General features: G+C 46.0%; 1 protein-coding gene across 2 annotated transcripts in view; it reads right to left on the reverse strand.

Moving 5' to 3' along the window:
• Positions 1–24,728, reverse strand: part of MBOAT1 (membrane bound glycerophospholipid O-acyltransferase 1) — a 107,894-nt gene extending 83,166 nt beyond the window's left edge. Inside the window, exons 1-2 of one of the 2 annotated variants that reach the window (XM_087858094.1) lie at positions 24,387–24,721; positions 2,641–2,786 (exon numbers count right to left, since the gene is read on the reverse strand). In XM_087858094.1, the coding sequence (XP_087714220.1) occupies positions 2,641–2,643 (3 nt within the window). In that variant the 5' untranslated portion in view covers positions 2,644–2,786; positions 24,387–24,721. Of the gene's footprint in view, positions 1–2,640; positions 2,787–24,386 lie in introns of both variants that reach the window. The other variant, XM_045795724.2, reaches the window with a different exon arrangement.
• Between the last annotated feature and the right edge of the window lie 918 nt (positions 24,729–25,646).

Genomic DNA, 25,646 nt, shown 5'->3' on the forward strand with positions numbered 1-25,646 from the left:
CCTCTAACCACCCAATCCCAGTCTTTCCCCTCCTCCCAGAGGAGGGATCAGTTTGAAGTGTTTGTCTCCCCAGACCTTTTCTTTACATTAAGTGGATAGAGCCTTCTGTTTTATTTTTCATAAGGAGGTACCACATTGTAGCTATCATTCTACAACCTGCTTTCTTCCCATTCACAGCTATGCCGTGGAGAGCTACGTTAGCCCATATACAGCAACTGCTTTTTTAACCTGATGCATAATATTTCATGGTATGGCACGAGCATGGATGGAGAGCAGGGGCTCGCAGCTTCTCATCATAGCTTGCTCCAGTGAGCATCGTCACCCATGTCCGCCTGTGCACGTTTGCGAATAAATACTGAGAAGTGAACTTGCTGTGTCAATCCACGTGCATTTTTTAATTCTCATGGATTTTGCCAAAAGCCGTCCTTCAAAGTGGCTCTACCAATTCACCTCTCCACCATAAGCACGTGGAGGACGTGGCTGTCCACACAGATACAGCCGCCTCGCAAAAGCATACGGACATGTGTGGCCGAGTGGTGGGACCCACTTTCCTCTAGTACTTCCCTTTGGGCATGAGCAGGAAGATACTTCCGATCACAAAGCTAAATCCCCTCCACCAGAAAACAAAAATAAAAACAAAACGAAAAGCTTCCCAAATTTTGTGGTGAGCAATTCGTCTGTACCCGTGCCTACTCAAACCATCTTATACTACATGAACCGCTTAGAACAATCCAGCCATGTCTCTCCCAAGCCCTTCAGGCACACCCCCACCCCTACCATCACCTGACCCCCACTCCACCCTCCTACTCCCACCCCTGGATACACACGATGGGCTAGGCGTCTGCCTCTATGCTAGCTCTGCACTATCTGTATGTATCTAATATTTTAATGATCACACGTAATTGCAATTATTTGTTTGTGTGCCCATATTCTAGCTAAGCTTGAGTTCCTATAGGCAAGGAACAAGTTTTACTCATCTTTGCAAACCTAGCACCTAGGACAGTGCCCAACACAGAGCGTTAGTAACTTGCCCAAGGCCTCCCAGGCAATTAATACAAACTGTGTCTGACTCCCTACCTTTGTCTACTGCCTCACATCAATCAGGTATTAGGAGGAAGGAAATGGGGGGTAAGACAGCTGGAATTTGCTGAAAGTTTCAGCACTTGCAGGGATGCCATTCATGCTGCACGTGCTCCATCTTCACCCCACCCCTCTCTGCCTCCAGAACAAGAATCTATAGATTTTCAATGTGATTACAGACATCTAGTTTTTCTACATTTACACATAAGTGTAACCATACAGTATTTGTCTCTGTCTGACTCATCTCACCTAGCATGGTATCCTCAAGGCTCCTCCATGTTGTCACAATGGCAGGATTTCCTTCCCTTTTTCGGCTGAATAATATTCCACTGTGTGTGTATACACACACACATATATATCACATTTTCTTTATCCATTCATCCATCAAGGGACATGTAGTTTGTTTCCATGTCTTGGCTATCATGAATAACACTGTAATGAAGATGGTAGTGTGAAGATAACTTTTCAAGATAGTGACTTCATTTCCTCTGAGTATATAGTCAGAAGAGGGATTGCTGGATCATAGGGTAGTTCTATTTTTAGTTTTTTAAGGACTCTCTATGCTGTTATCCACAGTGGCTGTACCAGCAGGGAGTCTATCTTCAATGGTGCTTCTGGTATACCATTCCCACTGTCCTCACTCTCCAATCCTAAGCACTTAAAAACCCATGGGCCCTGGTTTTCATCACCCCTCCTAAAACCCAGGGTGAGGGAGTGAGAAGCAGAAAGAGAGGCTATAAGGGAGAGAGAGAAAAAAAAAAAAGGAAGGAAGGAAGGAAGGAAGGAAGGAAGGAAGGAAGGAAGGAAGGAAAGAAGGAAGGAAGGAAGGAAGGAAGGAAGGAAGGAAGGAAGGAAGGAAGGAAGGAAGGAAGGAAGGAAGGGGTGGGAAGGAAAGGAGAAAACGGATACGAACTTGCAGTCTGAAGTAAGTTTACTGCACAAACTCTTCCCTGGCTGGCCGCTGGTCTGAAACTGGAGTCAAAGACACCAGCCTGAACTGCCAAGGCTTTGAGGCAGTGCCCTGGGGTAGTCTTTGAAGAAGTAGCACAAATAGGAATAGTCTATCAAAGATACATCTCAGACAATGTAATGGGGTTTAAACTCTAACTGGGTCTAGGACTTAAGAAAACCACATGAGAAAAAAGCCATCTACTTCTGAAAGTAAATAAACTAACCAGAAATTCAGAAGAAAAACCACAGAGCTTTGAGTTATTCCCAATGATTAATTTCTAGTTAACTGAACAAGTTCCACACTCTGACATGTGGAAAGCAAAGGAGAAGCCATTCAGCTTTAAGCAAAACCTGCAGCCTGTAAACATGGTCAGAAAACTATTTACCAAGTTGTTTGGAAACATTTACTTCAAACTTAAACATCTTCGGGATAAAAATAACCTCTGTTTATTCCTCTGAAACATCTCTGACCATCACAATTTGCTTATTTCAGATATTAACATAAAGTCCTCCTAAGGACATAAGAGGATTCCTAAACTGTCTGGAATGTTTAAAAGCCCACAACTCCATTTGCAAGAACCATTTCATTCAAAGGTCTAGTCTTCTTACCATGGGCACATCTTATTATTTCTGAAGACTCGAACAAAGTAGTAAGCATGCCATATGTGGACATCGGTATGAGACAACCAGTTCTGCTACCAGTTCGTTGGGTGTCCTTGGGCAAGTAATCTAATCTCAGTGAGCCTGGATCTTGTCTGTCAAATGAGGAAGGGAAGAAGATTATTGTAAGGATAATCCAGAAAATTCCATAACAAAATATATGCAACATATTTAGCACAAGTATCTAAATGGCTCTTCCACACACATTTACTGGGGAATGCTCTCCAGGGCAAGTGTCTGCTGTGGTCCTGCAGAGGACCCTTTCTTCTTCCCTCTTTCCCTGTGAAAACAGTTCCAAATTCTTATTTTTACAAATTTAAAATAATTTACCAAACCAGAAGAGCAATCTCTATCTCCAACAAAGAAGAGAAGAAAGAAAAGAGTCACACCCCTAAGAGTGAGACTCCTGGATGAATTCAGACGAAAGAGTAAGCAGAAGAAGGATCATTTCCATGGGTCAGGTCAAAAATGGAAGAAATTTAACAGAACACTGGTTTTCTCCCTACGTTTAAAAGTAAAATGGGAACACCACAGGAAGTGTAAGAGGCAACCCTGTGAATGGGAAGACCACCCCGAGAAAAGGTCTGAGGGGTAGTCAGAGATGCCATGGAGTCATGGCGGAACGAGACATGGTAGGCTAAGAACAACCACGTATCCACACATACAGAGGCTGGCTCAGCCTGAGAAATGGCAAGTTTCCTGATCACCGTGGGAGACTTGAAGTCCCCAAGCGAGCAAAAATTTAGAACAAGTCCCTCAAGGAGTCAACGCTCAGACAAGCAACCCTTCACACAATACTCAGAGTGAGTATTCATGCTCTGGAATGTCATGTTTTCTCTTAAAGGCCGCCAGCGTATCCCAGGCAGCTCCTGAAGGGTACACTGATTCTTTAAATTCCTGAGAGTCTTAGACTGGGACTTCTTAGGAAATTCGGACTCCGAAAGATCAGGGTGGGTCCCAGGCATCCCTGTGTTTAAAAAGCCACCCAGGTGATTCCGATGGTGACCACTGTTTGGGAATGAGTGCTGTCAACCACAGATACTTTGAACTGCCTTAGAATGCCCTAGGCCCTTAATGATGCCTTATGTCTTTTGGACACTTTGAGCACCATTCCACCCTTTCGATGGCTCCTGTCCACTTCAGAACAATAAATACTGATAAATCAGGGGTTTTTTTTAAAGATGTATTTATTTTAGAGAGAAAGAGAGTGAGTGTGAGGGGCAGAAGGAGAGGGAGAGAGCGAATCCTCCGGCAAACTCCCCGCTGAGCGTGGAGCCCGATCCAGGGCTTGACCCCAGGACCCTGAGATCATGACCTGAGCTGAAATCAAGAATCAGATGCTTAACCAACTGAGCCACCCAGGCGCCCCTGGTAAATTAGTTTTCATATATTCACCCAAAAACCAAAGCCAAGGCTATTTAGCAGGAGTACCCCACCTTCTTCCTGTCTCCACCTTGAAGTAAGTCAAACCCATCCCCATCCCCATCCTGGGCAGAGAAGGGGCCTCTGTCGGTGTCCTCAGCTGACCTGGCGGGCTTACATTTAATCCCCTGGGTGCTATCACGTCTATCAGCTTCTTCTCCCCAGGTTTCAACTTCACCACTGTCTTCAAACACGAACAACTCCCATCTTAAAAAAAAATCACCAAACTCCCCCTGACTGTTTCTGCCATTATTTCTTGTCTCTCTTCCGAAGGCACCAGATTGCTCTCATGGCTGGTCTACACATGTGTCCATTTCCTCCCACCTGACCCCCTGTAACACCCCTCCCATCCTCACCCATTTCCAAACTACTAGTCTAAATTATCTTTCCTAAACTGCCCCTCTTGGCTCCTCCATGCGTGCTCAGCGGGAGCGCTGGCCAGAGCAAGTCTCTGTGGTCTCATCTCAACCTCCTCCCTCCCTCATCTGCCCTCAGATACCAGTAACCTCCAAACCTCCATCTTCCCAGCTCTGATAGCTCACAGCTCACTTTCCCTTCAGGACATTTCATTTTTGAAATCCTACTCTCATCTTAATATGGCCCAAGCAGAAGTCACATTGTTTCACCTTGTTAGTCAGCCTCCATTTCTACTTTCCTCATTCCTGTCATAGTCCCATTTGCCAAGATGCTTGGGACTCCAAGTGTGTAACAACCCCACCTTCTTCCTCTCCTGACACCTTTCTCTGCAACCCTGTGGGCTTCGTGACCAGGAGAGCCCCAAAGCAACCACCATACCACACTATTATTTTGCACAACTATTTCACTCCTTTGGGTCTTGAAGCTCTTTCCTGTTAAGGTTTTTAAATGGCAAAATACTATGTTTAAAAAAAAATAGAAAGATGTAAACATTTTAAAGTTTCCTTGGCCCTCCCCAATAATCTGGATGAGTACTGAGAGGGTCAAGGTCACTGTGACCACTAGCTACCTTTTGGTAACTGGAAAGAGAGAGAAAGAGCATTTTGATTTTTTGTTTAATTTAAATGAGACATGGGATCATAATATACATGTCGTTCAGCAACGTGCTTTTATTCAATGTGACGGACATCCTTCAAATCTGCCTTCATTCTAATACTGGCATATGGTTCCATAGCTTGAAAATACCATGATTTACCCTAACTACTCCTCTACTGCTTAACATTTACAGATCTTGTGATCTTTAAATGCCCACCGAGCAAGGTTGCTCCTTAAACCACTGACTTGTCAACTAATACTAAACCGAGAATCACGTGGCGTGGCAACTGGACAAGAAACAGGACGCAGGCACGCAGGTAGGGACATCAGGAAGGAAGGGCATAGCTCCTGATGAGAGGAATCGTCATCATACAGACTCTGCTTGAATACTGCCAGGGATGGGCGTCTCATGAACTCCAGTAGTCATCAATTCTTTTATCTACACAACTCTCAGGAATAAGGAACTTTGTGATGAATGGAAACCTACCTCCCTAAAGTTTCTGTCCCTTGAGTTTAATTCTGCTGAGGACACAGCATAATTACATCCTTTAAATATCTGAAAACTGCTATCATATCATATGAAAGGCTTTTCTTTAAGTTAAACACCCTTCTTCCTTCAACGATTCTCATATGAACTAGGTACAAGGCTGCTTAGCTTCCTTTATCTATACCTCAGTTTTCCAAAGCTGACACCTTGGTGGTGGGAGTTGTGACTGCCCCAGCACAGAGTGGACTGAGGCCACCTGCCCTTGCACAGTATCACCTGCTATGGACAGGAGAGCAAAACATGTCCCCCGGGTCATGGTACCCCACTGCACAAGCCAAACAGGGACAGTTGCAAAACTGCTTTGTATTCTAGTTTATTCCCAGATTTCCCAAATATTTTCCTAACCACACTTGCTTTGAGGCTGCACTTCATACCTTTAGGCATAAAATATAAGAGTAGATAAGAGTCCAGGGTGGAACCCAAAATTCTTGAGTCGAAATCCCAGCAGTACTGCTGACCAGCCATGGGATCTCACACAAGTCACATACGTCTTCCCAGTTTTTCAGGGTGGGGATATGATTTGCCACATAGGGGTGTTGCGTGGCTTACGTGAGATAATTCGTGCAGAGTGTTTATTGAACAGAGTATATAGGAAGCACTCATTGTAAAAAGTTTTATTTATAGCTAGATTAGCACTATGCCCGGAAGCTGAAAGTAGAAATATTGCCAGACGACAGAGTAAGCATATATCTAGGACCCATCCCTCCCCAGGGTTTAAGCTCTATTTTCCTTCTCATCGGACGAGATAGAAAGAAGTTGTATCTTTTATATACCCACCTCTCTGAATAATAAAAAAAAAACTGCCTCAGGGTCTGCTTTAGAAGACAGGTGATTTTCCTAATATTCCCACATGCAAAACCACTCGGTGGCTAAGAACACACCCAAACTAACAACCCCAGCATTTCAGTTGATAAGTAATGTTTACCTGATAAAAAGGTTCTTTCACACTTCCTAGGTACAAAGAAACCTACTCATGTATCAGCTTAGATCGTCGCCCTCCCATTTCACAACGGTCCAAAAAACTAAAGCTTTCCTTCCACCTGTCACCCGTACCTTTACTTCCTGACTCTGTCTGCCCCATCTTTTCCGCCTTGCAGAATCCCAATTCCTTCCTCCCCTAGCATCTGCAAAGTCAAGTGTCTTTTTCCTGTGCATCGAATACTAGCAGAACACCACCCACACCCACCTCACTGAAGCTCAGCTCTGTGACACGAGCGTTCTTCCCCATTAGATTCAAAAGTGGCACAGAGCTGGCAATGGGGAAACGAGAGCAAACAACACCTCCGTGTTTACCGAACAGTCTGCTAACACCTTCCCCGGGGATCCCCTACCTCGTCTGATATTCACAACAACCCCTTACTGTAGGCACTATTAGCTTATTTTACAAACCAGGAATCAAGCCCAGGACGTCTAAACAGCTTGTCCAATACATGTCTAAGAAATACTAGCTCTCAGCCTAGAATGCAGCCCCCCACCGTCCATTCCAGCATTCTTCCCACTGCACTAGAGCCGGGTGAGTTCTCAGGGCAGATCTCAGAGGGAAACCAAATGTCAATTGCACAGCAGGGTCTAAACTTCGGTCCACTTTTATACAGCTAGTATCCCATCATTCCTTATAAGCAGATTTTTGCACAGATTCTTGTGCTGGTGAATGGAGAAGTGACAAGCAGAGCAGCATTTCCAAGGTCAAAACTTTTTTTTTTTTTTTTAAGATTTTATTTATTTATTCGACAGAGATAGAGACAGCCAGCGAGAGAGGGAACACAAGCAGGGGGAGTGGGAGAGGAAGAAGCAGGCTCATAGCAGAAGAGCCTGATGTGGGGCTCGATCCCATAACGCCGGGATCACGCCCTGAGCCGAAGGCAGACGCTTAACCGCTGTGCCACCCAGGCGCCTCCCAAGGTCAAAACTTAATGAGGAACTGTCTCAGTGAGCAATGGTGAACACATCGAGAGCTTTGCCCGGGAGTGGTTCTGTTGTTTGGTGTTAGGGGGAGAGAAATATTTATCTCACGGAACAACCATTCATTCATTAAAATTACCTGATGAGGAGCCTGAGGGTTCAGGATGAACCAAAAGTCCTTCACATCTTTACTGAAAGTGACTTAGGTGCATGCGAAGATTTTCATAAAGCCAACCCTAAGGCAAAAAGTAATTCTAAAGCACGAACACATACCAGTGTAACAGCATGTTTTCTTTCCTTGTTTCTGACTAGAAAATTCTCTTAAAGCATACTGGTCCCAGCTTCCATTTCTGACAATATGGGGAGTTCCATATTTACAGTTACGGCAAAACAAATAATCCTAGTTTCAGTACAAAAAGCATCAGGGTGGGGGGATGGGTGAAACAGGGGAGGGGAGGTAAGAGTACACACCGTGACAAGCACCGGGTGACGTACAGAATTACTGAATCATTCTATTGTACACCTGAAACTAACGTAACACTGTATGTTAACTCTCCTGGGATTAAAAACAAGTAAATCAATAAAAATAAAAAGCGTCAGTTTTTAAATAAACTTTATTTTTTTAGAACAGTTTTAGATTAAGAAAAAAATTGCAAAGACAGTACAGACTCCATATACCCCACGGTTTCCCATGTTACCAGCACCTTACATCTTATGGCACATTCATCACAGTTAATGAACCAATGTTAATACACTAGTATTAACAAAGTACATACTTTATTCAGATTTCTTCAGTTTTTATGTAATGCCCTTTCTCTGTCCCAGAATCCCATGCAGGAAACCACATTACATCTAGTCGTCATATCCCCTTAGGCTCCGCTTGTTTATAACAGTTTCTCAGACTTTTCTGGCGTTTGATGACCTTGACAGTTTGAGGAGTTCTCATCTAGTACTTTGTAGACTCCCTCGACTGGGATTTGTCTGATGTTTTTCTCATAATTAGACAAGGGTATTGGGTTTTGGAAAGAAAGATGACAGAAGTGTCCCTTTCCCTACACCATATTAAGGGTAACATACTACCAATATAATGACCACTGCTGATGTTGACCTTTGCCACAAGGCTGAGGCTTATTAAGTTCCTGCACTGTCCAACTACTCTCCCCCGCCTTCCCTTTCCACACTATCCTCTTTAGAAGGAAGTCACACTCATGGAGTGGAAAGTTCTACTACCCCCTCCCTGAGGGAAGAGTATTATTTGGAATTCTTCTGCAAGGAGATGTGTCTATTTCCCCCCAATTACTTACTTATTCTCTTATTTATTTATATCAGCATGAACTCACCGATGTTTGTTTTATACTTTGCCTTATAGTCTATAGATTATGGATCAATAATTTATACTTCTATAATCTAAGGCTTCTTCACTTTCTTGCTCAAATGTTTCCGGCTCTCGCCATTCCAAGCTCTCTTAGGGGGCTCCTATGTCCATTTGACACATTCTCATCACTAGGAGCTTTTGTTTTTTATTTTGTTTTGGAGAAAGGTATTAGAAACCAAGATCTGGGTATAGGTGTTCTCACTGCTAATGGATTGTCACTCCCTGCAGACCCTTCCAGCCGACAGCGAAAGGAAATACGTGAATACAGTGACTCTTGAATAGACACACATCCGAAAATATTCCTACATGCAAATCATCTATATTTATTAAGGGACACATGAGCTCTTGTTAACATGTTTGATCATTTTCATGCACGGCTGAACTGGTGGGAAAGGAAGAAAATTCCTCAGAAGCCAGAAATGCAAGAAAGCAGAAATGCAAAAAAGCAGAAATCAGACATTACACTGGCATGTGCTCCAGAGAGTCCAGAGTTTCGGCACCAGAGACAAAGCAAGCTGAAAAAGCAGAGGTGGGAGGAAGAACTGGAGACTCTGTGTGAAGTGAAGACATGCTGGGAAGCCAGGACTGCTCTTAAACTCCTGAAAGGCAACCCCTCACTAGGGAAAATCGCTCTTCCCAGCCAAGACAGTGGGATGTGTGTTTATATGGGCTGTGACTCTCGGTGGAGAGACAAAATGTACAAAGACTCCCCTGAGAATGAGTTTGGAGGCCTAAATTTACATGCCCTGTATGGCAAAAAAAAAAAATCCAAAGCAGAAAACGCAATTTAAGTGAGCCCGGATTGGGAGTGCTCCCAGGTGCCCTGGCAGAAGGAAACCCAAATTTGCTTAAAAGGATTGTGCTTTAAATCTAGGTCTCAAAATATCCCCACAGTTAAAATACAACAGAGAATGAGCACCCAATCAAAACTCTTGATTCTGCAAGGAGATTTCAAGACCCTTGAAAATTAAAGAAACCAATCACAAAAAAAACCACATATTGTATGACTCCATTTATAGGAAACAGCCAGAATAGGTCAATTTACAGAGAAAGAATGTAGGTTAGTGGTTGCCAGGGACTGTGCAGGAGGAGACAAGAAGAGGTAGGATTTGGGAAGAAGTGGGAACTGCTAATGACACGGGGATTTCTCTGGGGCAGGCGGGACAAAAATGTTCCAAAATTAGATTGTGACAATGGGTACACAACTATGTGACGACACTATAAAAAAGATTTTGAACTCTACACTTTAAATGGGTGAATTGCAAGGTACAGGATCCTGGAATCAAAAGAGCACATTAGTGGAAAAACTGGTGAAATCTGAAAAGTCTGAAATGTATTCAATAGTTACATATCCATGTTGATTTTTTTAGTTTTGACAAAGGTACTATGGTAATGTAAGATGCTGACACTGGGGAAAAGTGGCTGAGGCATATATAAAAACTCCTTGGACTATCATTACAATTTTTCTATAAATCTAAAATTACTCCAAAACAAAAAGTTTAAAAAAAAAAAAAAGGTTACCAAAGAATGTGACCCAACTACTACGAAGCGAAGGGCAATCTTTAAAAGACGTGCAAGTCATTTCCTAAAATCCTGCTGACACCCCTGGTAGTTCCACTTGAGCTTCTGAAGGCTAATTACAAAATAACACAACAAAGGAGCTCTCTGGGGCAACCATGTTCAAGGCTTTCTTGGGGAAATGAGATGCATGACTGGTGCACCCCACCTACAGTTGCCTAACCAGCATTTTAAGGTCTTCGCTGATGGCCCTGCCATGCCCTGGCTTTTGCTACCCTTAGTCACTTTTCTTACTCAATTTCCAAAGTTTAGCAATCTTCATGTAATTGTGAAGTTAAGTTGTTCCTATGACCATTTCATCACTCTTTTCTAACATTCCAATTCTTCTGGAAACTTTCCAACAGAGGACCAAAGCTAGACACGTATTACTCTAATAAGGTTTGAAGGTTGCCAAGTATACAAGATATGGTTTTCCAGCTCTCAAAAAAACTCGTAAGTGGGGGGCTCCTGGGTGTCTCAGTCAGTTGGGTGTCTGCCTTTGGCTCAGGTCGTGATCTCAGGGTCCAGGGATCGAGCCCCACAGAGGGCTTCCTGCCCAGCAGGGAGCGTGCTTCTCCCTCTCCCTGCCCCACACTCATGCTCTCTCTCTCTCAAATAAATAAAACCTTAAAAAAAAAAAAACTAGTAAGTGGTCAATTTCTAAATTGTTTTATAGCTCACTGCCTGCCTTCAAATTCTCTCTACAATTCCATCGCGCTAAGATGCACACTCATAATTCATTGTTCATTGGTATGAAGAAATTGAGTCCCACCCTAAATCTTGATGAAAGGATTATTTTTAGTTTACAACCACATTTTGCTCTTCTTTTAAACTAAGATAACAGAAATGGCAATCAGATAAAGACAGGTCTAAAAACGCTCGAATACTTCAGTAGAAAGATAAAAACCACATAAATCAACTTAAGTTTTGCAACTTAGTAAAGCTAACTATAAAACTGAGGTAAATGTTAACTCAATGAGGCTGAGATTACGAAAATAAATGTGAGATAGTCTACTACTATACCCTTTTGTAAACTCCACCTCCAGGTGATATGGAAATGGAGTCCAGCGCAAACGGTCAAGAAAGAATTCTTGAGACATCTTCAGTGCAAAAAGGTAGTTTCATTAAAGCACGGGGACAGGACCCCTGGGCAGAAAGAGCTGCACTGTGGTTGTGACAGGTGACTCACTATATACTTTCAAGTTGGGTGGGGGTTAGGGACAGCACAAACCTCCAAGGTATTTTGGAAACAAGGTTCCCAGGACCTTGAAGGGGCTAGCTATTGTAAGGAAAAGGTCATTTATTACTGTCTAGTGAACCTTAGTCATGAGACCCCTCAGATTAATATCAGTGGGCCATATGCTAGCAGGATGATTGCTAACATATATCTGGGGAGGGGGCTGTTGGTAAGAGATAAAGGAAGTTTCCAAAGGAATGTTGAAATGTTAAAGTAGACTTACAGGATCCTGGGGAATCAGGCTAAGATTGCCTTTTGCCCTTAGCAAAGTGTCAACATCAAGGCAGCTGAGCTCCCGGAGGAAGGTCACTCTGCCTGTTTCAAGGACTTGTCAATGGGTTATATGTAGTAAGGAAATTTAATATTTTTTTTTTTGCCCTTATTTCCCACATCACAGGCACTTTACATTTAAAAAGATTAAAAAATCATTTTGTCCTTTGCTCCACATTTGTATAAGATGGCTCTCTGAATATAATTTCATATAAATGTTTGTTTGCTTCCCTTTTGTTAAATAATCTACAGACAAGTGAACATGTATTGTTTGGAGAAGAATGGATACAGGAGTAAAAACAGCTCAGCAGCCCTAGTGGACAAGAGATAGCAGTTCTCTTTTACATGATCTCTTTTCTAGGATAAAGCACACAAATTCCTAAATTCTGATCTTGTTCTAACAAGGGGGTGTGGTCGTCAAGGGCGGGCTGTTCCAAGACAGGCCACTTTGGCATGAAGATTATTTTGAGTTAGAAGCAATCAAAATCCAGCAGGTTTAGGAAAATCTCTTTACCTCCCCCTCCACTGCCTAAATTTACATTGGAAAGGACAGCTGGTACCAGGAAGAGAGCTATTAACAGAGATTCCTCTTTACCTAGAAATTCATTTGCATTCCAGGGCAACCCTTCCTGCTAATGGTCTTCCTCCCCTTTGAATCTCCAGACCCTACCCCTCTACTTAGCTCAGGATGTCATATAGCTCAGCCCCTCTTCATACGGCCTGTCTTTGGAATTTCCATGTTCGTATGGATTCCTTGTACATACCCTATTAAATTTGATTTTCTCCTGTTAATCTGTCTCATGTCAATTTGATTCCTAGTCCAGCTAGAAGGTCTGTGAAGGGCAAAGAAAATTTCTTCCACCCCAACAGAGGTGAGAGAAGAGAGACGATTCCAGAACCCCAAAGGTTAACTCACTTCAGCCAACGTGCACCAAAATGCACACATTTCATTTGCAGAAATAAGAAAGTAAATTATATATGTACAATCCTTGTAGCTACATCCACTAAAAGGTGGAAAATAAAGACCATGGTTTGTGGGCTTTACCCTCAAAAAGTGTTTCTTTGTGATGTAAAACCAAGCCTTCCTTGCTACTATTGAAGATTCTGCAATCACAGACTTTGAGACCTTAAATAGGTTTCTGGCAGATGGGCATACCAAGAGGTCTGGGCAAGTGCAGCCCATGCCAGGCTGGTTAGAGGCAGAGCCATTTTCATCCCTGGGACTCGAGGATTGCAGGGATCTTTCATATTCTCATCCTCACTCCAGAGTGTACTTCTCTCCATCTGAGGGGAAACCGGCAACAGGCCCCAATCTCTCCCCACCACATGCAGCTATTGGAAGGGGTCCTTGGCGCTTTCTGTCATTATAAAGGAGAAAGCAGGCCTAAATTGGAGTCACCTGTGCTAAGTCCCAATCAGCAAAGACTTAATACCGAACCTAAGGGCAGTTTCAACTCCCTAGGAATGTAAACTTTAATCAATCAACTTGGAATTATCTGGTCAGCGCTAGTGAGATAATCCCTCCCAAGAGACCCTTCTGATCCCCTTAGGAAGGGGACCTTGCCTGAAACAATGCATTCTTTGATAATAATTTCTTTCTCCTGTCCTCCCCAACTTTCTGCATTTAAAAATCTTCCCTTTTCCACAGCTTGGTGGAGCTCCTTTCTGTTGCTAGAAGAGATGCTGCCCGATTCATGAAAGGCTGAATAAAACCAATTTGATCTTTAAATTCACTCGGTTGAATTTTTGCTGTTTAGTACCATTGTCCTTGGGAATGAGACCAGAGGAGGCGGTGCCAACGTGGGAAGACCCCTCCCCAACCTCCTCGCCCACCACCCCCACCAACACTGTCAGCCTTGGCTAAGGGACAACGCTCTTCCTGGAAGCACAGAAACAGAACTCTCAGTAAAAGGCAGAAAGGAAGTCAAATGTCACAAGAGCTCTGTATATACAGATACGAATCGCTCCCTACGAGACCACTATTAAGTTAAAAAAAAAAAAAAAAAGCAAGGAGTGGAAGAGCCGTACACTATCAGAAAAACAGACAAAAAGATTCTGTGCATGAGTGTGCACAGCCTGCTTCTGAAAGGATGCCACTGGCAGGGAGGGGATCCAGGCAGCTGCAAAGGAAGGGAAGCGGGGGGGGGGGGGGGGGACACCCCTCATTATATCCTCTTTTCTGTGATTTTGATACTAAGCATATAAGCTACCACATCAGAAAACTAATTTTTTTTACTGTACTTATACAAAATAAAAAGCACAAAATTAGTTAAAAATAATTGTTAAGATTTTAATTAATTAATTAATTAAAAACAAAGAGTAAAATATAATGCCGAGGGGGAAAAAAAGAATAGGCTTTAACTTAGTGACATTCACAGTTAAACCACTTCATGGAATTTCACAAAATGACTTTTGAATTTAGCAACTTCCTCCAGGCCTTAGCAACCTCCTGCTGACTACCTCTGCTCACTGGGGGTGCTGGGGGGAGACAAACCACTGTCTTTTTCATTTTCATTCCTTGTTTGAAGTAAGAAGTTAGAACCACCGGAACAAAAACTGTTCAAGCGCACCCCCCTCCTTCGCTCTTTTGCAAATGAGACTAGAACCTGAGCTCTGAGTTGTTGTTTGGTAAATACACCTGAGAATGGAATATTTGTAATAAGAAGGTTGGGAAATCCCCAACACTATCAGCGCAGAAATCTGCATTCAACATTTAAAATTGCTTTAATGCTGCTACGGACTTTCCAAACCCTGCTTCTAATCAGATTGATATTACTAACACATAAAAGATTAACCACTCAGAACCGTAGAAGTTGTCCCACTATTACATGGGGGTCGACACCTGATTCACCAAGGGCACATCTTCTGGATAACTACAAAACGCATTACAGACGGGTCCATGAGTCCATCCTGTTGGTAGGTGGTCACATTTCGTAAGCCCAAAGGGATGGTGGTCTTTCGATAAAGCACATTTTTAACCAGTATAAACTACATGAAGTTACTTTCCCCACTGATTACACTGATCCTTGGCGAAACTGCAAGAAATTGCCATTAATAAGACTGCAGCAAGTTTCCCCTTTATCTTGTTTACTGAAAGGGTTGACTTACTTAAAATAGAAAGCTTCTGGAAAGCACATCACCAAGTACTGTTATTAAGTTACACATTCTGAATTCCTTTTACAAGTTGCTGCTACAAAACATATTTCCAGATTATATCTCCTGAGACAGAATCTTTTTCAGAAATCTTTCTTGACAAATGTAATTCAGAGGCCGTGCTGCAAGACTCCTAGACGTTCTTGGGTATGTGGCACCTTTGACACATGGGACTTGACCATGGGCTGCTATAGGAGACTTCCCCGGGTTGTTCACACAAATCTGAGAACACTGGCCCCGAACTGACATTACTATCTGCATTTATAACTCCAAGCAATGCATACATCAAGAGACTCCACGTGATGAAAATGAAAATGGAGAATTTTACGTTTCAACAAGCCAGGCATGACCTCCAACTATCCGCAACCGGGCCTTCCATTAACTTCTCCATCAGAGACAGGCCTATCAACCGAAATGCAGGTTCCAAATAACAAGATACAGACCTAACCAGTTGGTAAAATGAACTGGCTCCCAAGTCTAACTTAATTTACTCCTTCATTCCAATGCAAGAATGTAAATAAAATTCCACTTCGATAAACGTTTATTAAATTCCTGCACTGTACTAAGCACACCGAGACGACGAAGATTCATCTTCAGTCACCGCCCACAAAGAATGTGCACCTTTTCTCCAGTCAAGTCCCAGTCAGTACCTTTGCTCAAACAGCGTCCTCTTCCTGGAATATTCTGCCCGTCCCACCTGGCCCCAGCCCAGCACATTCCCCTTCTCCTCCTAAGGCAGCGGTTCCCAGGAGTCCCCACTACCCCACGCCTGGCTAGACCCCGGGCACAGACCCTCACTAATCTCTGTATCCCCACTCTCACCCAGTATTTGGCATATGGTGCTTACTAAGGACCTATTGAAAGAAGCCTCCCAAGCCAGGCAGGGCAGAAAGACCAATACATATCAAAGACATAAGGTAAGACCCGTGATGTGGTATGCAGAGTGCTGTGGGGAGACAGGAAAAAAAAGAAGGGACCCATCTGGCCCGGGAGCACAGGGAGACAGCAAGGCCAGGGTGACAGAGAGCAGGAGGAGGTGAGCTAGGAAATGAGAACCGGGAAGGACGAGGCTCGGAGAGAGGGAAGGGTGCGGGCAGGAAGCCGGCAGGTGCGAAAGGCACACTGCACTGAGGTGCAAGACATCAACAGTCCCCTGCGGTGACAGCACGGTGCACAGGGCAGTAAGTGGTGGGTGGCCTGCAGTGCAGTGCCTAGGAGCACAGCCGTCAGACAGCCCTGGGTTCAAATCCCACCTCTGCCTAGGCCCACTGCTTCAGTGGAAACGTTTGGCATAGCTTTCAGTGTGGTCATACCAGTTAAATGAGATAATGTGCGCAGAGCAGCCGACTGGATGGCTGGATGGCTGATAGCACAAGCATTCAATATACAGAGTTGCTGGTGTCATTAAGCCAGACAGGTAAACTGAGGCCAGGTTGTGAAGAACCACCTCTTGTTCCTCTTGTATGCTCCGGGCCGCACTAGGCTTCTGCTTAAAATGCCGGGAAGTTTATGGTCACTCCTGCACTCTCCCCGTTCTCCCTTCAATTATTGTCAAGTTAAGCCACCAGATTGAGACAGCGGTCAGCACTTTCCAGTGGGGCCACCCAACTCCCGGACTCCCCCAGAGTCCCCTCGAATGGAGACTGCTCATTCTCCTGCAGGGCCGGACTGAGGGACAGTCCCCAACTCCACCAGCCCTGTCCTCTCGATTCTATGGAATTTGGAGTTTCTTCCTCAAGAGTCTTGCCCTCAACACATCTTATCGCTTGATATTCTCAGACCGTGTCTGCAAGATGCCCTCTACCTCCTCTGAACCACCACGGAACTTTCTACCACATTCATGCACAGACCCAGGAAAGACCGCAGTGTTCAGGATCGGTCCAGGATCCCTGAGGGGCCAGCCCGACCTGCCCAGAAAGAAGCCTGCCATTCATCCCAACCCTAGTGCCCAGCCACCAAGCTCCCCTTGTCAACTTGCAACCACTTGCCACTCCTGACTTCCTCCTCCTCCATGACTCATCATCCCACCGCAGACCTCCCTCCCTCTGCTGACCTCCGCAAAGCCCTCCCTCTGCTCTACCCAAAACCCTCAGTGCCTTCCCAGCTCTCTTCCTTCCCTCCTAGCCTTGGTGGTGCGAGCAGGGCAGGTGTTCGAGCACCTGAGAGCAGGCACTGCCCTCTCCAGCCTGGCCTCACACTCTCAGAATCTACCAACCTAGAGCGCTTCGCTACCGCTCGGCCTTTTCCTCCAGCTCACATCCCCCAGTTCACCTGCTTCAATCTTTGGGAGGAAGTCTGCCAAATCCCCCGGTTCCCAGGGCTGGCTGAGCCCCACTGTCAGCCCTCCTCCCACGTCCACACCCAGACTTTCGTCATTGCCCGGAAAAGCTTCCCTAGAATCTTCCACTCCACCAGCCCCCAGCTGCCTCCCTTCCTCTCCACCTGCCCCTCAGCGTCCCTCCAAACTCCAATGAGAAGGGGCTGTTTCCCTTCTCATTCCCATCCCTTCCAAGTACTTGTCAGCATCTTTCAACACCTTTCCTTCTTAACTTTCCAGCAACCTTCTCTGCAAACGTCCAACGGTTTTACTTTTGCTCCTGGGAGGAGCTGCGGAAAGAGAAAAATCACATGTTGGCACAAACTCGTGCCTCTAAAAACGTGTGATTTTCAGTGGGTTGGTTACACTCAGCAGCGCATTAAATTGACCTGGGGCGCCTCTTTCTCCACTGCCCCAAAAAGACGGCCCTACACCTTCACTCACCCTCGGACCCCGCCCCGCCTCCTTTCCTGCAGCCTTCGGCCAGGAGTCCCACACCACTTCACAAAATGTCACAAAGTGAAAATCTTTGCAGGACTTAAGCCCTTTGGGGCCCTCCCTTTGATGGTAGCGGTGGCCCTAAACTTCAGTTGGCCTGAGAATCACCTGGGGAGCCCCTCCACCCTGACATTTGCATTCCCCAGTCTGGGCCAGATCCCAGAAACATGCACCAAAATCTAAGGACAATGAGTCTCTAGAAAGGGTCTGCAAAATCCAGTCCTCGGGCCAAATCCTGCCCACTGCCTGTTTTTGTGTGGACTGCCTGCTTAAAAAAAAAAAAAAAAAAAAAAAAGTGTTTTTTATTTTTTAAGGGTTGAAAATGATCGAGAAGAAAATTTCCTGATGCATTAAAAATCAGATGAAACTCTGATGTAATGAGCACTGACTGTTATAGGTAATTGACGGATCATTAAATTCTATCCCTGAAACTAATAATACAGTATATGCCAACTAATTTGAATTTAAGTAAAAAAAATTTTTTTAAAGACATACATGGATGCCTGGGTGGCTCAGTCAGTTAAGTGTCTGCCTTCGGCTCAGGTCATGATCCCAGGGTCCTGGGATCAAGCCCCATGGTAGGATTCCCTGCTCAGCGGAGAGTCTGTTTGTCCCTCTCCCTGACGCTCCCCCTGCTTGTGTGCGTGCTCTCTCTCTGTGTCAAATGGGTGGGTAAAATCTTTAAAAAAAAAAAAAAAAATGACATATAATTTTCTAGAGCCGTAAAAAAAAAAAATATGAAACTCAAATTTCAGAAGTGTCCATTAATGAAGTTTCGTGAGAATACAGCCATGGCCAATTATTTACTTATTACCTATGGCTGCTTTCATGCAATGACAGAGTTGAGTAGTTGTTAACAGGCTGCGGGGCCTGTGAAGCCAAAATATCTACTGTCTGGCCCTTTACAGAAAAAGGTTACAGACCCTTGGTCTGCAGGATGAAGTGCAAACACCTCACCAGAGTCCTTCAGCTTCCTGGTGGCGTGACCACCCCCCCTTCCCCAACCCAGATCCCTCAGTCCGCACCCAGCAGCCCACCACCCACTTCAGTGGGCTCTCAGGTCCTAGAACAAAGCACAGTTTCACTGGTCCACACCTCTGTATGTGCTGTTCTTTCTGCCCACTGTGCCTGATAAACTCTCCACCCTGCAAGACCCGACTTGTGCCTTCCTCACCTGTGAGATTCTCCCTGACAACCACACCTCATCCCCTCCCCACAACAAAGCAGAGTAGATCTTTCCCTCCATTCTGCCTCCACTATGCTTGATTAATTTGTATCCCAGTGAGCTGAGTGCAGCACTGGTTCTCAGACTGTGGGGTGGCTCACTAAACCACCCAGGGCAGTGCCTGCCCCCAGAGCAGCAGATGGGGGCACTAGGCAGAGAATGCACATTTTTAACCAGTGTCCAGGCTGATGCTGGTCCAGGTACAGCACGTGAGTTACACCAGTTGACGCATCTGTCCCTGCCTCACCCAGCGAGATTTTTGAGGATGAGCCCCACTGTATTCCCGTTCGAATCATCACAGCCCAAAGCACCCAAAGGAATTCTGGGGGAACACAGCTCACTATGTGTTTGCAGTCCCACCAACGTATTTTTCTCCTGCTAGCCAATCATTTTCAATATCAGGCAATGAAGAGGTATTAAGGGGAGAGCAGACCTGACTTTGCAGGAACTACTGAGGCCAAAAAAGAAAACTAAAGTAGCTTTCTGCCGGGCTGAGCCCGCACCCAACCTGAGCTGGGATGAACTGGAAAGCCCCAAGGGGCAGAGCAGACTGTTCAAGTCAGAAACCCAAGGGAACAGCCTGGAGGCAGCATCAATGGAGGGGGTGGGTTAGGCAAAGGACCCTTCCCCCTACAAAGGCCGATCCGCTGTCGGCTTTAAAAACAAGCTTCTGTATGCTGACGTTTGATAATGCATATCATTATCATTGGCGCATTTGTTACTAATGATACATATTTGTTGAGTACCCACTATTTCCTTGGAACACAAGGAGGAATACAATCTCTACCTCGAGGAGGCTTTAAATTAGTTGGAAATTCAGCATATAAACGCAGCAAGCTAATTCAAAATAGGAGAGAATGCTTCCTAAGTGTCAAATGTAAAGCGTGTCAAAGGTAAATAGTAAATTCTACAGGAATCCCACATGTCCTGTGCCTTTCTTTTCTCGGTTCCACCAGGGTGCCATCTACAAACCTCTGTTAGCATCTGCACGAGCTGGTGAGTATACAGCACTTGTGACTTACACGGGTCCTTTGTCTCCTCTACTGGTACAGAAACTCTTCCGGGACAGGGACCTGGATTTTTTTCATCCTTGTATTTCTACTGCCTGGCCAGGGACCGGGCACTGAGAGCATTAGATAAATATTTAATTGACTGAATAATGAGTGTGGAATGTGAGCTGAGCTTTGCACCAAGGGCAAGATTGAGGTAAGAAGAGATGTGAAGGTTGGGCTTTCCAAGAATGGACAAGGGAACCAACCAGTGACGAAAAGCTCCAGGCAAGGAAAGAAACTTTGTGGTCAGAGGCCCCAGCAGAATAATGGAAACTCACTACTGGTCTCACCACTGGTCAAGAATGCCAGGTCTTTAGAGCAGGTCTTTGTTCCCCCAGCCTTTTAAACTATAACGCAAGCTTACGTTCATTGTCCTAAACCTTTGCTGCTTTCATCTCAAGACCATTTCCTGAGTTCTTCTGTCCTGGGCTATTTTTCCCTTTCCCCTTTATCTGATTGGGGGGGTGGGGGGATGAAACCCAGACAAGGAATCCTAATTCAACAACGAATTGATACTTCATGGAAACACGCAAAAGTTTGGGGTGATGGTGGGTAAAAACAGCCTTGGCACCCAGAGCTCCTCGCCACTCCCCCCCTTTTCAATTGTAAATTCCTTAAAGCCAGCAAACTTTCTTTCTCAGCTTTCACAACTCCTAGGATATGATCACACACCACGCGAATGAATAACGTCAACACTCTCCATCCATCACGGGGGCTAAACCAGTCTTGCAAACTTTGAAAGCTATGGTTAGTTTAAAGGCAGATCATGACACACTCCACAACCAAAACCAAGTCGAGAGGGCATGAGCAGATGACTTAAAAAATAAGGCAAAACCCTTATCCTTTGCTCCCTGATTCACTCTAAATGGGAAAGGAAATGCTCTTGCCGAATTTATCCTGGGTAAGTGAAGCTTTCTAGCTGAATAATCTTACTAGTTGCCGAGCACCATACTTGCTAGACAGGCAGAGATGGGCTGTTTTAGACATGCCACTTCCAACAAACTCATCTGTGAAGCACGTGGGGAGGTTCCTACGCCATAATTCATGTCCTGCCCTCGGCATCTGAATTCTGTGTTCTGCTCAGTTTCTAATTAAAGAAGATGATTTTACATTTAACGTCTTTAGGAGGATGTCAGCCTAGTAAAGTCCTTGGAAATGAAAACCATAGACTTTTCCACACGATCCCAAGCTTCCCCCAGGAGTTCACAGAACAGACAAACGAAAGGAGCAAATGAAAAATAAGAAAAGAGTCCTTCACTCACATAGTAGGATGCTCAACGGACATTTCAGTTTTTGCAAATAATAAGCTACTCCACATGGAAACACCCAGAAGCCAAAGACATTCTCGGAAGGGCCTTCAATTCAGAAATTATTAATATAAGCATGAAATGTGAAGATGGGGAAAAAGACACAACGTCTTCCAGGGGCATACAAAGAGCTAGCTGAGTAACCAGAAATACAGTTTATCATTTTCAGCATATTGTAGGCCAGTAACTAGTCACTCCTAAATGGGACAGAAGCAAACATTTATTAAGGACTGTGCTGTTGTCCTTGGCCTGCCCTCCAGATATGGCTCTACCTTTCTCTTCCAAGTTCTATGCCGGGGGTGGAGACCCTGCAGACCGCACCCCCACCCTGGGGCACCCCAGGCCAGCCACCCATGGGCAGGGTCTGACCACTTTGAGACAGAAGGGATGTGGGGTGGAGAGAAGGGCTGAGGTTCTCTTTCTGCTTCCCACCGGCATCCCAGCAGGCGCTGGATCCAACTCTCTCTGGGCAATGGTCACAGGACATCTTCCCCTTTCCCCTTCCGCGGCCACCTGAACACCATCCCCTGAATGCTGCCCACATCCCTCTAGGTAGTTCATTAAAATTCCTTCATTACAACCCGTTGAGTTAAATTCTGTTTCCCGCTGGGACCCTGTCTGAATGAAGGACCTTTCGGATGTAGGGCATTTTATATCTACATAAAATTTCTCAACTCCAAAATGTGGCTCTGATTTTACCCATGAGGACACTGGGGCTCTTAGAGGTTGAATACCAGCCAGCGGTCACAAAAGAAGTTTGCTGGCAGAGCGGGTCCAGTCTGACATCTAAGACCTTAAAAAGGCCTTGAAAGTGTGAGGGAGAAAAACACATCAAGCTTCCAAATTCCCAAGCCACAGTTTAGCCTCAAACCACATTATTTATGGTTTGGGATTTTCCCCAAACCGGGCCTTAAATGAGAGCGAGCTGGGGCATTGCCCTATACGTGCTTCTCAAGAGTCACTCAGATGTGAGCCTTCCAGAGAGTGCTAGAGCCATCGGAAGGTCTAAGAGATCACAAGGGCTCCTTCATCCACATTTCTCCTGCAGTTTATCCCAGAAATCCCTTTCTCCCAGCCTTAAACATCCTTAAGGCTCTTCTATTCTTTTTTTTTTTTTTAATTAAAAACAGAAATCCAGGAGATTAGGGCTGGGGGTGGATACAGTCAAAAAGCACTTAATAACATCATACTAGCACCTCCCGGTTGTAACTGGTCAGGGTCCCCTAACTATCCCTTTCCATACAAAATGCCTCCCTGGATTCCTCTCTCTCTAGCAATGCCTAATAACTTAAAACAGAAAATGTAGGGGGCGCCTGGGTGGCACAGCGGTTAAGCATCTGCCTTCAGCTCAGGGCGTGATCCCGGTGTTATGGGATCGAGCCCCACATCAGGCTCCTCCGCTATGAGCCTGCTTCTTCCTCTCCCACTCCCCCTGCTTGTGTTCCCTCTCTCGCTGGCTGTCTCTATCTCTGTCGAATAAATAAATAAAATCTTGAAAAAAAAAACAGAAAATGTAATTAAAATAAATTCTGATGGGGGTGGGGCTGGGCCTGAAGGGGTATTACTAAACACACTCCCCTTAAGGAAATTCAGCTGGGAGTTTCAGGTAGTTTCAGAGCAAAAGGATTTGCTAGTATTTCTCTGCCTTTACCCAGGTCCCTGGGTCTCTCCCATTCTCACTACAAATTGAAGAGTAATGTGCAGAAGCAGCAGGGGGCATCTGATACCTCTCCCGATTTGTTAACTTTCTGGATTTTGCAGCTGAGGAGCAGGCAACTGGCGGGGCGAGGTGGAGTTCTGCATCAGATCTTTGGAGGGAGCCAGGTAGAAGGGTGGTTCAACAAACAATATCTGAATAAGGCAAATAGCCAGCTCTCACTTCCTCCTTGCAGAAGGAATGTGAGTGGAGAGGGCTGCGGGTATACTCCCGTTTGGGAAAAAAAAAAAAAAAAAGAAAAAAGAAAAGAAAGAAAAAAAAGATCACTAGTAACGAGAATGCAATGAGCCAGCCTCTGGCACTCCCCATTCCATTAAAATCCACATGTATTTATTGACTATGAAATACATAGCAGATCTAGCCTGCAGCACCTAAAGAGACGAAAATGAGTAAGACAGCCTCAACCCTTAGGCAGATTTCTTACCAGGAATTACTGCATTTTTTTTTTAATAGCAGCAGACAATTCCTGAACAGTCCAACTAACTTCCATGTGCCTCTCTTCTCCCACAAACCGAACTCACTCAGGAGTCTGGGACCTCAAGGATAAGTCCACTGAATAAAGCAAAGCCCCTCGGAAAACCACAGTGTCCTTGTGTTAACTCCTCCCTTTCCCATGCACATCGCACATGGTACAAAATAACTGTCACCCCTGATTTAACAAGTTTCACCGCCAAAGTCTAAAACCCAGGTCTCTGTTCCAAAGCTATAGGCTACAGCCTACAGACTAATCAAGCTTATCTTTTAAGTAGAGATATCTAAATTAAAAATAATAAAGACTCGACGACACTGATGGAAAAAACACTCGATTCATTTATCAGAATACTTTAGAACTTGGTTACAGGAAACGAGGCAACCCAAAACCTCAAAAAGACAAAGTTCATTTGAACCTGTCTTGCAGGATATACCAATTTTTTTTTTCACACTTACAGGACAAAAACATCAAGTCAGAAAAAAAGCCCACCTGTCGAGTGTATGTAGCTATAAAATCTGCTGGGGGGGGGGGGCGTTGTGGCTAAGATGTTCCCCCAGCCCGCACGCCCGCAGTGGCTCGGGAGGAGGGTCCCTGCGCCCACGCCCCAGCCCCGGCCAGGCCGCCCGCGGTTACCTGGTCCAGCGGGATGCCCAGGAACTCGCTGAGCGGGTGCAGGCAGGTGGAGCCCGTGGTGCGGTAGGAGAGGCTGGACGGCGGCTCTGCTGCCATCCTGCATCTTCGGGAGGCGGCTGCCCCGGCCCCAGCCCGCGTCAGCCCGCTCGCCGTCCTCCAGCCCGGGTGCTCACAGGCGGCTGCCCCAGGCACGCGCGGCCGCCTCCCTCGCGGGGACCGAGCGACCAGGCCGGGGGCCGCGACGCGCGCAAACTCCAGGGGCGCAAACTTGGCGTTGGCGCGGCGGCCCCGGGCGCGGTAGGAGGGCCGCGGCCCGGCGCGCTCTGCTTCCCGCTGCCCTCCTCTCGGCGCTCATTGGCTCGGCCGCCCGGGACGGCCCCGGGAGGAGGGAGGGAGGGAGGAAAAGTGGGGAAGCGGAGCCCGGCCCCGAGCGCCACCCGGCCCGCCCAGCCCGGCCTGAACCCCGGCCGACCGGGAGAGGGAAAGCGACGCCAGTGGGCGCCGTCGCCTCGTCGTGCGGCTGCTGGCGGGCAGCCCCGGGGGCGGGAGGCGCCCGTCCTCTTCCTCCCGAGCTCGCCGGCCTTCCCTCCCTCCCCTCCCCGCCCCACGAAGCCACCTCCACCCAGGCCACCCAGGCGGGCGCCTTTCCCCAGGGAAGCCCCTCCCCCCGGGGCCGCACCCTGTTTTGGTCTCGCTGCAGTCTCGGCTCCCCCCTTCCCTGTCCTCACGCCCGCTAGCATTCCCTGCGCTTTCCTTTCGAGGCTTCTCCCTCGCAGTCCTTGCTGCAGAGGGTTAATCTGCCAGAGGCTGGAAGCCCAAGGAGCCACCCCGCCCCCCCCCCCCGGGCTGCTAGCCAGCGCCCTGGCACCCAGACTCCCTCTCTTCACGTTCTTCTGAGCAAGACATAGTTTCCTCCACCCTGATCTGTGTCACACCAGCAAATGCAGAGGACTGCTAGCCTCTGATCATTCCCTCCCATCCCTTTGGATTGAGAATTATTTTACTTCTGTAAGAAACGGTGCTTCTATTATATTGGGTGCATTCTGATACATGTTCTTCGTGCACAGGTTCTCAAAAGGGAGACACTTCCTCTCTGTCCCCAGATGGAGACAAAGTTATCACTGGCACTTGGGAAAACTGTTCCAGTTGATTAATGGGTTTCCAGAAACATGAAAGTCTTGAAGATTCTTCCCAGGAATTGCTGTGTGCCCGCTGATGAAGCAAGCTTTCAGGAAGGCAGGGCGCTGAGCTGCTGGGTAC

This window comes from Ursus americanus, chromosome 32, assembly GCF_024610735.1.
Source record: "Ursus americanus isolate L20-20 chromosome 32, mUrsAme1.1.p, whole genome shotgun sequence".
NCBI classification, from domain to species: domain Eukaryota; kingdom Metazoa; phylum Chordata; class Mammalia; order Carnivora; family Ursidae; genus Ursus; species Ursus americanus.